Here is a 14,610-nt window from a genome sequence, read left to right as displayed (position 1 = left end):
TTGGGCTCTTAAAATTTTCATAGCATTATACAATTTGCTAAGGTGATCCCTGTCTAGTTAGATCAGATGTCTGATTAGGGGGAATGGAGGCTCCAGTGGTATATTTTGCTGTTTGTGGTGAAAGGGCATGGTGTGAAGATGAAAAATAATACTTTGGCTCTGCCATTTTTAAAATGTTTTATCTGCAATTTATTTAATCTCTTTTTTGCCACTGTTTTATTGTAAATTAATAGGAAAAATAATACACTCCACAGAAGTTATTAAATTATATAAACATATAAGGTGCCTGGCACAAAACAGGCACTCAAATCATATCTCTTATTCACTTAAAAAAGATAGGACTATTAAAAGGAATGGGATAGGAGATTGTTATTTTTTGAAGTAGAAGATGAGGTACAGGATTTGCAGAGCAAAGGGTAAGAGGCAGAAGATACCGCTATAGGCAGGGGTATATGCTTGTCATTTTACTCTATAGCATAGTTCTATTTGTCTGAAAGATTACATAAGTTCCTGGTATAAACCGTAACCGTTCATCTTTTTGTGTTCCTTCCTCCTACTTCTCTGTATAGGTTTATTAATTGGTTTTCCCATCATCTAAGTAACTTCCAGTTCCGTTGGAGCTGGGAAGATTGGTAAGTGGTATTATGTTTTAGTTTTCCTTTCTCTATAGTCTACCATAATTTAAAAAATACTGGTAATATTTAAAACTATAACATAAAAACAGCCTTCATGGTCTAAAATATTTAGTTTATTTTTTTTATATTTATATACGTAAATGAAATAATTTAGTAGAAGGAAACTGTTTGTAGCTAAGTACAAGTTAGGTATAAGTGCAGATTCTGTGTAAGAACTCATAAAACTACGTTTCCTCATTAGGTCAGATTGTCTTACTCAAGATCCTGAAAGTCCCAAACCAAAGTTTGTAAGAGAAGTTCTAGAAAAATGTATGAGGTAAGTTCTTTGTGTTTTCTCCTTAGCTTAGGTCTCCTAATTTCTGTGGGAGGAATTTTCTCTTCTCTGTATTTGTGGTATATGCCCAGAATATAATTTTTAATTTTTATTTTTTTAATATCTCTTTATTGATTTCAGAGAGAGGAAAGGAGAGGGAGAGAGAGAGATAGAAACATCAATGATGAGAGTCATTGATCGAGCCCACAACCCGGGCATGTGCCCTGACCAGGAATCGAACCCTGATTGCCTGGATCCTCGGTTGATGCTCAGCCGCTGAGCCACGCCTGGCAGGGCCCAGAATATAATTTTTAAAATCCAACTACCTGCCTCTCTTCCTTGTTAGTTTTAATCAAAATTAAGGCTGAAAAAATTAGGCAACCATGACATCTGGATTCTGTGTGAATTAAGCCAAAAGTGTGGGTTTTTTTATCAAATATACTTTAAATAATTTCAGATTTCAGTAAAGTAGCCAAAATAGTACAAAGAACTCCATCCTGTTCATACAGATTCCCTCATTAACATTTTACCACGTTTGTTCTAGCTCTCACTCCCTTTTCCCTCTGTATGTATGCACCACTACATTGGTCTTTTTCTGAACCCTTTGGAAACCAGCTGCAGATAACATCTCGTCACCTTTCACAATCCATTGCATAGTTCCCCAAAACAAAGACACTGCCTCACAGTCAGCATACAACCCTCCAAATCAGGAAATCAGCTCTGGTACAGCAATATTACCGTACAGTCCATGGATGCTGCTGAAATTTTGCCAGCTATCCTAACAGTGTTTTTTCTTTCTGGTTCAGTCCTATCCAAGAACAGGTGTAGCATTTAGTTGTCATTATCTTCACATTCCTCAGTCGTGAACAATTATTCTTCTCTGTTTTTCATGCCCTTAGCAGTTTTAAAGAATCTACGCCTTACTTTCTTGGGTCACCAGGCTGTGTCCTCATGACCAGACTCAAGTCTTACGTTGTTGGTGCTCTTCCCAGTGCATCCAGCCCCTGGAGATGTTAACCCTAACTACTTGGTCATGTCAGTGTCTGCTGGCTTCTCCACCTAAATTCATTTTCCCCTTTGTAATTGATTATTTTGTAGGAGACATTCTGAGGTTTACACTTGTCCTGTTCATCAATCCTCCACTTCACCTATTCTTCATCAAACCGCCACTGACAACTCCTTTTACCTGCCACCATTATGATAATTGCCAAGTGATGTTTCTTTTTCCATTATTCCTTCTTTTATGAGTTGGCATAAAAATGTTGCAGATTGTGACTTTTTGGTTAAGCTGGATGTTAACAAAGAATGGAACTGATGAACACTATTTTCTGAGGCTCTTATTTGTATTGTAGGTTGTCTTACCATCAGCGTATATTAGATATTGTTCCTCCTACCTTCTCAGCTCTGTGTCCTGCAAACCCAACCTGCATTTACAAGTATGGAGATGAAAGTAGCAGTAAGTAATAAAACAAATCCCTCTGTCTCTAAAAGTAACAATGCAAGTATTCCCTGATACCAGGTATTTAAGGAGGAAAAAGTTAACTCTTTCTTGCATTTATATTTTCTCTGTTTGAAAGGTCATCTGCTACTGGCCACTGTTGTTTTATTTGCCCTGTCATCATTTGAAGATTCATTGTGATCTACTTAGTTATTACTGACTTGTAAATTTTTTTCGTTTAACACTGCTTATCATATTATATTCATGACATTATGTTAAGTATTTGTAAGCATAACAAGAAGAATTTATAGCCAGAACTTACTAAAATGGAGATGTATATTTGTCATAGTGATGGAGACTACTTTATCATCTGATACCAGTTCAGGTGTGAGAACACAGGCATATATAGACTATATTTTGGCCAATGAGATTGCACTCTAAACCAGAGGGACTATAATTTGATATGCCATTTTGTGCTTTACACTTCATATTAACTGGTAGTAAACACGTGGAGTCACAGCACACGAGCATCTGGTTTATGTATGGACTCAGAAAAAGAGACAAGCAAAAAAAACCTGTCTTACGCTGGCAGCCTTTACCTTGATCAAACTGTTTCCACTATCTCAGGAAAGGAGGAGGAAAGGGGAGTTGGCAAAAATAAAAGAGAAATACCTTGATTCTCAGCTTTTCAGCTTACGGAAGCCTAGGGATTTGAGGATTGTTCAAGGACAGTTTAACTGTATTCACAGTTTCCTTCGCCCTCATCCCTGAGGAGGCTCACACCCCTTGTACTGTACATTTCAGTAAGCCAGCTGTTCTTAAGGAAGTGTTGAAGTGAGAATTATGCCTTATTTTTGGTGAAAAGCCATCGACTTACTAAATGTAACTTTCACGTGGTTTTCTTTGTACAGATTGATTAAATATTGATCTTGGAATAAAGAGTATTCTATTTTGAATGAAAAGAATTTTTTTTAATTTCCTGTTAACTATTTGTAAGAATAATCTTAAAACCTGATCTCCTGCTCCCTCATTCTGTCCTTAGATTCTCTTCCTGGACATTCGGTTGCCCTCTGTTTAGCTGTTGCCTTTAAAAGTAAAGCAACCAGTGATGAAATCTTCAGCATTCTGAAAGATGTACCAAATCCTAACCAGGATGATGATGACGGTAAGGGAATTAAATGTTTCTTGAGTGGAACTATATATAGGCCAGGTTAGAGCATAAACATAACTCTGGCAACACAAGCGCCTCTTAAATGTCATTGATGCTCTTAAAGCATTGTATTCCTTTGACCTGTTCAACTTGTCAGTTGTTGCTAGAACCCCAGGTATTTTCTCCCTTGTGTAAAAAGAGCTCCTAACATCCTTATGAAATAGCTTGCATTATGTATATAAATTAAATACAAAGTACAATATACTGCTATCATTCAAAGATTTTTAAATTAGTACTGCTTTCACTTTAGAGAGGTTCATGAACAGGAAGATTTGGTGTATTATAAAGTTGGGTGTTTTCTCCAAATTAAACTATTATTATAATAATGTTTAACACTATGTATCATGTAATTCCAATGAAAGTCCCTAGGGTTTTAAAAGGCGAGAGTGGAAAAGTTGGCAAAATAATTTGTAAGTTTACTTGAATCAATAAACGGATTAAGACAAGTGATGAGAAGGACTTGCCTTATCACATGTAAAACATATCCTGAAAACCACACTACCTAAAACAATGTGGTATTGACACACAGAGAGAAATCAGTAAAACAGATGAAAGTCTACTTCGACAACTAGGTAACCATTTTGGAAGAAAATTTTTTTGTTAGATCTGTGCATAAGATGTGCCTAGAAAAAGGGCTAATGAAAACAAAACATTAATGGTCTTTGGATTATTTTATTACTGGGATTTTGATTTTTCTAATACACAGGATTTTAGAGAAAATTAATTAGAAAGCCTAAGTCAAAAGTATGGTATTCAATTTAGACATTGTCAGACATCTTAGGACATAAACTTGAGTGTTTAGGGTTTACTGTATTTTTTGGTAATACTATATTTATCTTGCTACCATATTGAGAGATATGAACAAGGAAATCTATGTGGTATTTGTCGAAGAAATGGATCATATAGAAGAATTAGGGAAACACGCAAAAGACAAAGAATTAAGATTATGCTTAGTTTTATAATTTGAGTATTTGAAGTCAGTGGTGGTCTTTTATTGTCTATTAGTACTCACAGTTGTTACATGAATGTCTGACTTAATATCTGGATGTGAGCATGCCACCTGTTTAGCACTCCAGGTGAGGGACCAAGGAATTGCTACACTTACACTGTTCTATTTATCTTACTGTGTAATATTTTTCAGATGAAGGATTCAGCTTTAACCCATTGAAAATAGAGGTTTTTGTGCAGACTCTGCTACATTTAGCAGCCAAATCGTTCAGCCACTCCTTTAGTGCTCTTGCAAAGTAAGTGCAACAAGAACACTCTTTCTTTAGGTTTTAGAACTTTGCTTTGAATACCAACGGTATAGTCATTTTTACCTATAACTGCTGAATATGCAGATCTTAATAATAGTATTATGATGTAACTTGATATAATGGGTTTTGTTTTGTGGTAGCTAAAGTCCTCGCCCTGCGCCTTCTATCCGTCTGCGTGTATAGTTTGCATATATACATGGAATGTATATTTTGTTTATATAAACCTTTAGAGAAACCAGCAAAAAATTTTGGGTCCTTAGAACAGGCATATATAAGTCAAGAAGCTCCCACCATGTCTAGGCATCTTCCTAAAGGAAGTTAAGCAGAAATGAGAGTCCACTACATTTTTTAGGAGCCACCCAAAGGTTGGCATCTAAAGAAAGAGCTTTCTAACTCGTCAGACAGTCCAGAATTAGAAAGAACATATAGATATTCCTCCAGCCAAGCGGAGAATTGGCGCTCCTCACCCCATCTCAACTTTCAAGTCTATTACTTGCAGGGCTCCCACAGAAGGTGAGTCACGCAGAATATATCACCTGTGTTTGAAAATGGTTCCTTAGCCCTCATCAATTCTTAGATACACAGTAAGCTGTAGTCCTGGGCTAACAATGATGTATTGTAAATCTCTTACGATTTTGTGACAAATTCCATACATACTGTGAATCCCTAATCATTCCTTTTATAGCCTTAATGGTTAACATTCAGTTATTTTGCACTATAGATTAAGTAATACTGAAAAGGCTTTGACACATAAAAATGCTTAACAAGTAAGTTTTATGTGGTATTTTTTTCTCCCACTGCCAAAAGGTTTCATGAAGTCTTCAAAACTCTAGCTGAAAGTGATGAAGGAAAGTTACATGTTTTAAGAGTTATGTTTGAAGTCTGGAGGAACCATCCACAGGTAAAAACTATTTAATTAGACATGTTGAGGCTCTAATTTTATAGGTATAAAAACAAGGCTATTTATTACTATTGTTTTAGTTTGTAAAACATGAAATTTGTCTATAGAATGGTTTTAAAATCTATAATTTGTTAAATGCCATGAATTAATGATGTTTGATTTTTTTTTTAGGAGCAAGTATTATGATTTGGTTTAGAACAATAGTATCTTAACACATTTTAAATAGTAAGAATGTTTGTTGCTTGAAGATTCTACCAATTGGGTAGGAGATGGTTGTGTAGTCTACCCAATTTCTGCAAACACGCCCCAGATTTCTCAAATCTCAATATATTGTTTTCATACCATGAGTTATAAAGAGGTATTTAAATAAGTTTTAGAGTATATTTAAGACTTTTTATGATAAAACACTCATTTTTAAATTTTAGGATTCAGTGGAAAATAGGTTTTGAAGGTATTATCTAAATTTTTTAAGTTTGTGTTATCTTTCAGAATTGTTGGTTTTTTCTCAATCTTTATTGTTGTTATAGTATTTTTGCAGTAAGTACCAGAGCAAAAAAGAGGGCAGAATAAATCTTAAGGTCTAATGGTCAAATTAATTGTTCCATAGCCACTGAAAATGAATTTTACAACCCTCTTATTTTACTTTTGTAGCATTGGGATTATGGCATATTTATAAGTGTAATTTACTGTCATAATTCTTCCCTCATTGTAGATGATTGCTGTACTAGTAGACAAGATGATCCGTACACAGATTGTTGATTGTGCTGCAGTAGCAAATTGGATTTTCTCTTCAGAGCTATCTCGTGACTTTACTAGGTAATATGAATTATTTTACGAATTTCATATTCTCTAAGAATTGGTTTTTGTGTAGTCTTATACATCATCTCCAAATTTTGATCCAAACCAGGTTATTAATATATACTAATGGTCCAGTCTGGTAAGATTGAACTCGGCAGATAATTGGACAGTGGAAATACACACAGCCAGTCAGTCAGGTTGCAGCATCTCTTAGGGACACACATGTAAGTCCTGATTAAACCAGTCAAGAAGAAATGCTGACAAGGATCTATACTACCAGGAGAGAAGATCAGGCTGTGTCAGGGTCTCAGGTAGAAAATGGACCATGGAAAAAAATTCCAGCTCCACTGGGGACTTAGAGTGCACACTAGGAATGGGGAGAATAGTCACAGATTAAATACACATCCTTGGAGAGATGGAGGGAGGCCTGGTGGGCACCCGGATGCCTGCGAGGAAGGGAAAAAATAAAAATCCTAGATTTAATGTAGAAGATTCATTCTAGACCCATTCCCCCTAAAGGAAAGAGACTTTTCATTAAGCTTGGTTCTTATTCATGAAATTGAATCCTCAGTCTCTACAATGGATCAGGACTGGGACAGGAGTTGAAACAAAGGAAAATTACTTGCAAAGACATAAAATTTAAAAACTAAGCATTTATCCTCTTCATTGTGTCTGTTATTGACAGAGGACACTGGTCTGAAATAAACTGAGTCCTTAGGATGTAAGGGTGTGATCTAAGGTTATCATACTGGCTACTTTGGCATTCACAAATGAAAGCTACAGAGAGACATTCTCAGATTTGCAAACTCAAAACACTGGCCACCCAAGTACGTGTTAGCCATTACCCTGAGTGATTCACTTTTGCAGCTCATTTACACCACCACTGCAGAGGGGGTTACATTATCCTCCTTATTTTACAAAGTAGATGTTTCAGAGTGCTTAAGTAGCTTGCCAAGAATCGCACAGTTAAGTGCAGAGCCAGAATTCAAACACATGCATTCATGAATAGATAAATTGTGCAAGAGCTCCTTCTGTTCTTTAACACCAAGTTCAGCCATTTCTAACTGCAAAATCTTCTCTGACCGCCCCTTCCAGAGTAAAAGACCTACAAGGTGATCCTGGTACTTTAGCAATTTGCTGATAAGGTAGTTGACATACAAAATTTATCTCATTCTTAAAAGCCCAGTTTACAGCTATTATCAACTAATGAGTTTCTTAAATGTTCCAAGAGAATTGGCTGAGTGTGTGCTAAATAGTATAATCTGAGGCTTGAAATGGAACCTCAGGTTAGGTTTCCATTTCAAGAAAATTCCAATACTTAGTGTTTAAATAAGAGAAAACGTGATTTTGTTCTTAATGTTTTTTCTGGTTTACCATTTCACTTCAGTGAATATGTACACATTCCTTCAATGCATGTCTAGTAGGCGATGGAAATAAGTAAAATGACAAGGACTCAGTATTGCCTTCAAAAAGCTCACCTGAGTCTAATGGGTATAGATAAATGCTTAAATGTTGATGGAGATACTACTATTAATTCTGCCTAAGGAGTGGAAGGCTGTACCAGACGTTAAGAATGAGTAGGTTATAGCCTTGGCTGGTTTGGCTCAGTGGAGTGTCAGCCCGTGGGATGAAGGGTCCTGGGTTTAATTCCAGCCAAGGGCACGTACCTCAGTTGCAGCCTCAATCCCTGGCCCCGGCAACCAATTGATGTGTCTCTCAAATCAATGTTTCTTCCTCCCTCCCCCTCCACTCTCTCTGAAAAGCAATGGAAAAAATATCCTCAGGTGAGGATTTAAAAAAAAGAATGAGTAGATTATAAAAGTTGAGAGGTATTATTTTCCGTAAGCATAGTTTAGTATACAGTAACCAAATACCATTTTATTTTAAGATTGTTTGTTTGGGAAATCTTACACTCCACAATTCGTAAGATGAACAAACACGTTCTGAAGATCCAAAAAGAGCTGGAAGAAGCTAAAGAAAAACTCGCAAGGCAGCACAAACGGGTAAGTTTTGTTTCAATTCATAGAAGGTCAAAGTATACCAGAAACTCTTGAATATTCAGAGTTCATTATTTTAATGGGACCTTATTTTTTCTGAGGCCAAGTTATGTAGAGCTGCTTGTAGAAGTGGAGGAAGAGCGTGGGGTTTGTTGCTCTCTGTTGTACTGCATGGTGAGCCTGTTTAGGAAGCCACACCCTTACTTTTCCATAGTTTACCATCTCTGAGTCAGATTCACGTTTGTCTTTCCCAAATGGGAAGAGGAGAGTGAAGGAGAACACTTGTATTTCTGTAAGTTTCTGCTGCAAGAGGGGAGGGGAGAAAGATTGTCGATGTTTTCTAGTCCACCTGTACTGTGAGGGGTGTGGCAGTCATTTCCAGGTTTATAAAATACTTCTAATTTTAATAAGAAGTTTAGTACTTTGCCATTTTGGGGGGAAGCAGTGAGCTGGCTGTATTCTGTGATTTAGTGTAATAGTGCTGGCTTTCTTCATGATGGCATTTTCCAGTGTTACACATATTTACCAGAGTAGAAGGTGAGAGCAAGTTTAATGACTTATACAAACCTATAGCAGGTTCAGGTGCATGTATGTATGTATGTATGTGTAGGCATGTATGTATGTATGTATGTATATAAACAGTCTCTCACAGACCTAAAATACTGCAAGGTAAATGGTGTAATCCCCATCTTATACATGTATAAATTGAGGCTTAGAAAAGTTAAATAACTTGCTCAAGACTACATGGCTTGTAAGTGACAGAGCCAGGATCTGATTCAGGTCTGTCAGACGCCAGAAACTCCCTCATGCCACACCGTTTGTGGATATGTGGTGTCCAATACAGTAACCAGTAGCCTCATGTAACTTGAATTAAGTACAATTTAAAACTCATTTTCTTAGTCACACTAACCACATTTCAAGTCCTCAAAAGTCACGTGAGTCTAGTGGCTATTGTGATAGGCAGCATGGGTGTATGTAACATTTTCCTCATTGCTCAATGGTGTATTGGGCAGTGGTGCTCTAGAACTTTGCCTAGTATAGTGTTAGGGAACGACAAACATGTAGCCAGTTGGCCTAGAATGTAACCAGGCAGGCCCCATAACAGGTGGTGTGTGAGAGATAAAAGCAGAATTCTGTAAATACAGAGTGAGGGAGGTTCTGATAATTTTGTTTGAAGAGAAGAGGCTGTCATAGATGGTGCCTTACCGGTAGAGTGTTATCTAGAAAGAAATGGGCTTTCTACATTTGGTGAGGCCTACCTTCTTGCTCAGAGAACTGTGGTATATAACACACCTGGAGTGAGGTTCTGGCTCTTCTGCCTTTAAAACCACCACCACCTTAGTGAATGCTCTAAGTTCTTCGGGATGAGCTAGAAGGGAATTGTTAAATCTTAACAGGTTTATTGAGCACACCACTGCCAGCAGAGTTTTTAAGTCTGCTGTGAGTTATTGCATGTCAGTCATAGCCATTTCTAAATTATTACAAGGATGAGCAGCCTGTGGCTCTTGAGCTACTTAAGGGCCTGCCAAGTTTTTCTGCGTGGCCCACTAGACAACGAAAGATTAGCAAGCTACCCCTCTGTTACTGCTCAAATGGTCAGGTAGTAATTTATTAATGACTGGAGAGCACTGTTAGTTTTTTCATCAGTCATCTTTGTTGAATAAAGAATAGCAGAATTATGAGAATACACAATCTATCCTCATTATTTTCAAGTTCTAGTTTTACAAACTCGCCTACTCACTAAAATTTATAACCTCAAAATCACTATGGGTGCTTTCCTGGTCATTGGCAGACATGCAGAGCAGTGAACATTTGGAGTTGCCCAGTGAGCTTGTTTCCCAGCTGAGGTCAAACAGGCCAACTCTCTGACTTCTTGGTTCAGTTCTCCTGTTTAAAAAAAGTGTCCTTTAAAAAAAAAAAAAGCCCTAGCAAGTTTGGCTTAGAGGTTAGAGCATTGTCGGCCCGTGGACTGAAGGGTCCCAGGTTCAAATCTGGCCAAGGGCAAGTACCTCGGTTGCAGGCTCAATCCCCAGCCTGGTTGGGAGGCAACAATCAATGTGACTCTCACATCGATGTGTCTCTCTCTCCTTTACACTCTCTCTAAAAAGCAATGGAAAAAATATCCTCGGGTGAGGATTTAAAAAGTGTCCTTTCCATGGTGTTATTTAGTGCCACGTTATTTGTGCTTTCTGTTTTCACATTCTGTGCTGGCTTTTTTGTTGGTTACGTCACTGTTTAAAATGGTCCCCAGGGAGGGGGAAGGAACGGGGTGGAACGGGTCATTGGGGAGAAAAAAGGACATCTGTAATATTTTAAACAATAATAAAACTTAATAAATAAATAAATAAATAAATAAATAAATAAATAAATAAATAAATAAAATGGTCCCCAAACATAGGACTGAAAGACTGTTCCTAAGCACAAGACTATGATGTGCCTGATAGGAAAAATACACGTTAGATAAGCTTTGTCCAGGCATGAGTTACAGTGCTGTTGGTTGTGAGTTCAGTGTTCATGAATCAACAATATACACCCAGAAAAGGGAAGAGGAAATTCACCAATCCGTATATGAGGCTGCTCCATCAAGTACTAAAGTAACATCTGTAGTATGTGATAAAGCTATGGAAGAGTAGCTAAATTTATGGATTAAATGACCAATTTATTAAAAAGTGTATTGGACAGCCCTGGCCAGTTTTGCTTACTGGTTAGAGTGTCAGCCTACGCACCACAGGGTTGCAGGTTCCTTCCTTAACCCCAGCTGGGGCTCATGCAGGAAACAACAGGCAACCAATCAATGTGTCTCTCTCACATTGATGTTTCCCTCCCTCCCTCCCTCCCTCCCTCCCTCTAAAAATCAATGGAAAAAATATCCTCAGGTGACGATTAACCAAAAAAAAGTGTAGTGGACATCACTGAGAGGCTGAAAGCCAAAGAAATTTAGTCATGTTACTGAGGGTCAGGAAAATGTATTTAAACACGAACACACATAAAGCAAAGTTATAATTGATCATGTGACAAGAGGCTCTCCAAGAACCTATCCCTCTATCTTCCCTAGTAGTGGTGGTTCAGTATTAACTAATTCAGGGTTCCAAGCTGCTTCAGAAAACATAGCTATGATGAGTAACAGGAATCAAGTACGTTTTCCAGGAGCTCAAAGTTGTTTTTGTTTTGACTGGAGGAAAAATATATGACACACACTTCCTCCCTAATTGGACTATTTATAAAAGGCACAACTTACTTCTGCTTGATAGAAAACACTCCCACTGCTATTATCCAAGACAGGTGCCACTAAATGTCTCTGGCCCTAGGACTTTTAGGGTGTGTGTGTGTGTCTGTGTCTGTCTGGGGTGGTGGAGTGCTTTCCCTATAGAATACAATGCTTCACATGGTATTCAACCTGACAGAAGAAAGTATTTCCCCTGCCTGATGGGGTTTAATACAGTAGAATTCTAAGTCGCATCTTCCTTTCATTCCTTTGCATCCTGTAGAGAAGTGATGATGACGACAGAAGCAGTGACAGGAAAGATGGGGCTCTTGAGGAGCAAATAGAAAGACTGCAGGAAAAAGTGGAATCTGCTCAGAGTGAACAGAAAAATCTCTTCCTTGTCATATTTCAGGTACGGTGGCTTGGGACATTGATATGTGAAAAGAAATAATACATTTCTTTAGTTTAAAAAAAATGTTATTTTTCGTTATAAAAGTAATACATGCACACTTACAAAAGTTAAAAATATAAAAATTTACAAAGGAAAATAAAAACTGAGCACTTAGAGGTAACCATGTATGCCTCCAAATTCTGTGTTGTTTGCTTAGCATTCTCCTATGAGCATGTCTCCATGCTTTAAAAAACTGGGAATGTTTATTAAATACCTACCTCTCTCATTTAATTATTCCCAATTTTTGATCATTTAGATGACTGTTTTCCTTCCTGATGAACATTTTTGTGCATAGATTCCTCATAACATTTCTGATTATGTCCTACATAATCTAGATATTAAAGGTCTTTACATATTGCCAGAAGATCTACTAACTCACATTATCACTGGTGAACCTTTCTAGACAGTATTTGTTGAATTATGAAAGTTACATACCATAAAGACAGTAGAACAAACAGCACCTTTGAGGTCTCTTGGTCAAAAGTGGGACTGTTTCTGAAGAATTCACTCTTTAACTTTGTACTCCCTCTTCCAGCGCTTTATCATGATCTTGACTGAGCACTTAGTACGATGTGAGACTGACGGGACCAGTGTATTAACACCGTGGTATAAGAACTGTATAGAGAGGCTCCAGCAGATCTTCTTACAGGTTTGTGGGAAACTTTTAATTAAATAATAAACATCACTATTCTCAGCTGCAAAGATACTCCATTTTTAAAAATCATAAAATTTTTCAGGAGGTTATATAACACCCATAAGCCATTTAGTTCATGTCCATTTGCTCCCACTATTGCTTATCAGTTTATTTAGGCTTGAATTGGTTCTGTACCAGACTCCTAATTGCCATTCTTTGCTAGAAAGCCTAGCTGTAATACAAAATGTAGAGAACAAATGCTCAGGGAACAGTAATTTCATTAACAAAGGTCCTTAAAATCTGATGTTCAAATGATAACAGTGCCCTCAGAAGCAAGGTTACATTAAAGACTGGTAGGAAAGTGGAACTAATTCTTGTATCTTCACAAACTAACAGCCCAAGTCCTCATTTATTCTAGAAAAGTTCTTTAAGCCTCCAAATAAAAATTCTCACTAGATTTAGTTACTGTCAATTAAAACAACCCCTAGTCCTTTAGTGGTCTCTGAATATATTCAAGTTATATGGGTGCACATGGAAGAGTTTATTCATTTCCTGATACTTTTTTTCCATGTATGCTCAACAAGTCACTGATTTCCAAAAAGATTAAAAAATGAAGTTTGGGTTTCTTATTTTGTGGAATGTGTAGATCACTGGCTTATTCTCTTAATTTTTTCTTTTGCAAAGAAATTATTTTAATGCTCTAACCCAAAAAAGAGAAAATGATTCCAAATATTTCTTCTTACACTTCAGGACCACGGTTTTAACAGTAGCAGTTGTGCTATTCCTATTTGTAACATTTACCACCTTTGTTTTAAAAAAAATCTTCCTAGGTCATTCCCTGTCTGGGCTACTTTTAAAGTCATACTTGTGTCTTGTCATCATTAAAGGAGAGAGACCCGGCTTAACCTAGTCTGTAATAGTGGTAGCAGCAGGCCCTGCCTTGAAACGTCAGTGCATTTACATAGAAGCTGGTTATTGAACATCCTTTCTTCCCCTCATTTCTATCTACATTTTCTTAATGTTGGGGCTTTTCAGGGGCCTGTTATTCCCATCAGCATAACCACCACCACCCCCCACCCCCATCCCATCATTTCACAACATGAGTGGGCTGCTGAGGGGAATGTTCTGCAAGATGCTTATGTGCTCTTTTACCTGACCTAAATACCCCCTTTTGTGTCCACAGCATCACCAAATAATCCAGCAGTACATGGTGACCCTGGAGAACCTGCTCTTCACTGCTGAATTAGACCCTCATATCCTGGCTGTGTTCCAGCAGTTCTGTGCCCTACAGGCCTAATGGTCATTTTTCCCCCTCATGTCAAGATTTTTTTAAAAATCTAATTTGTCTTATTTTTGATGGTTTGAATGCCTGCTTTCTTGTAGTATCCTTTCACTTTCTAAAGGAAACAGGGAGGAGGACAGTGAATATGGCATTGGTTACCTGTAATTACCCCTAAAAAGCAAATATTCCCTAATGACAATGTGACGATGACCATAGGATGTATTGTTATATATGTGACAGATACAACTTTTCTGATTGACACTTTTTCTCTTTAAGGCACAAAAGATAACTGATCTGAGATATGTGAACACTAGAGGTCAAGCTTACAAAGTAGTAATATAGAACTGATGGGTTTATTACCAAGTAGCATAGGTTTCACAGCTCCTGGATAACCTAACATGGCTAAAATAAAACTAAAAATATGTTTTTTAAACTTTGGTACTTCATCATTTATCATCTCAGTTTACTTTAAAACTAGTGATTTCCTTAC

The 14,610-nt window shown here is 37.3% G+C and overlaps 1 protein-coding gene across 2 annotated transcripts in view; it reads left to right on the top strand.

The window, feature by feature from the left end:
- Window positions 1-14,553, top strand: part of NCBP1 (nuclear cap binding protein subunit 1) — a 35,972-nt gene extending 21,419 nt beyond the window's left edge. For both annotated transcript variants that reach the window (XM_081152167.1, XM_081152168.1), the window contains exons 13-23: window positions 570-632; window positions 877-951; window positions 2,301-2,404; window positions 3,429-3,551; window positions 4,738-4,840; window positions 5,660-5,753; window positions 6,466-6,569; window positions 8,440-8,554; window positions 12,037-12,165; window positions 12,740-12,853; window positions 14,022-14,553. In XM_081152167.1, the coding sequence (XP_081008293.1) occupies window positions 570-632; window positions 877-951; window positions 2,301-2,404; window positions 3,429-3,551; window positions 4,738-4,840; window positions 5,660-5,753; window positions 6,466-6,569; window positions 8,440-8,554; window positions 12,037-12,165; window positions 12,740-12,853; window positions 14,022-14,135 (1,138 nt within the window). In that variant the 3' untranslated portion in view covers window positions 14,136-14,553. The remainder of the gene's footprint in view (window positions 1-569; window positions 633-876; window positions 952-2,300; window positions 2,405-3,428; window positions 3,552-4,737; window positions 4,841-5,659; window positions 5,754-6,465; window positions 6,570-8,439; window positions 8,555-12,036; window positions 12,166-12,739; window positions 12,854-14,021) is intronic.
- Window positions 14,554-14,610: the final 57 nt, after the last annotated feature.

Source organism: Miniopterus schreibersii (genome assembly GCF_964146895.1).
Source record: "Miniopterus schreibersii genome assembly, chromosome: 11".
Taxonomy (NCBI): domain Eukaryota; kingdom Metazoa; phylum Chordata; class Mammalia; order Chiroptera; family Miniopteridae; genus Miniopterus; species Miniopterus schreibersii.
This window is presented reverse-complemented; position numbering and strand designations above follow the sequence as displayed.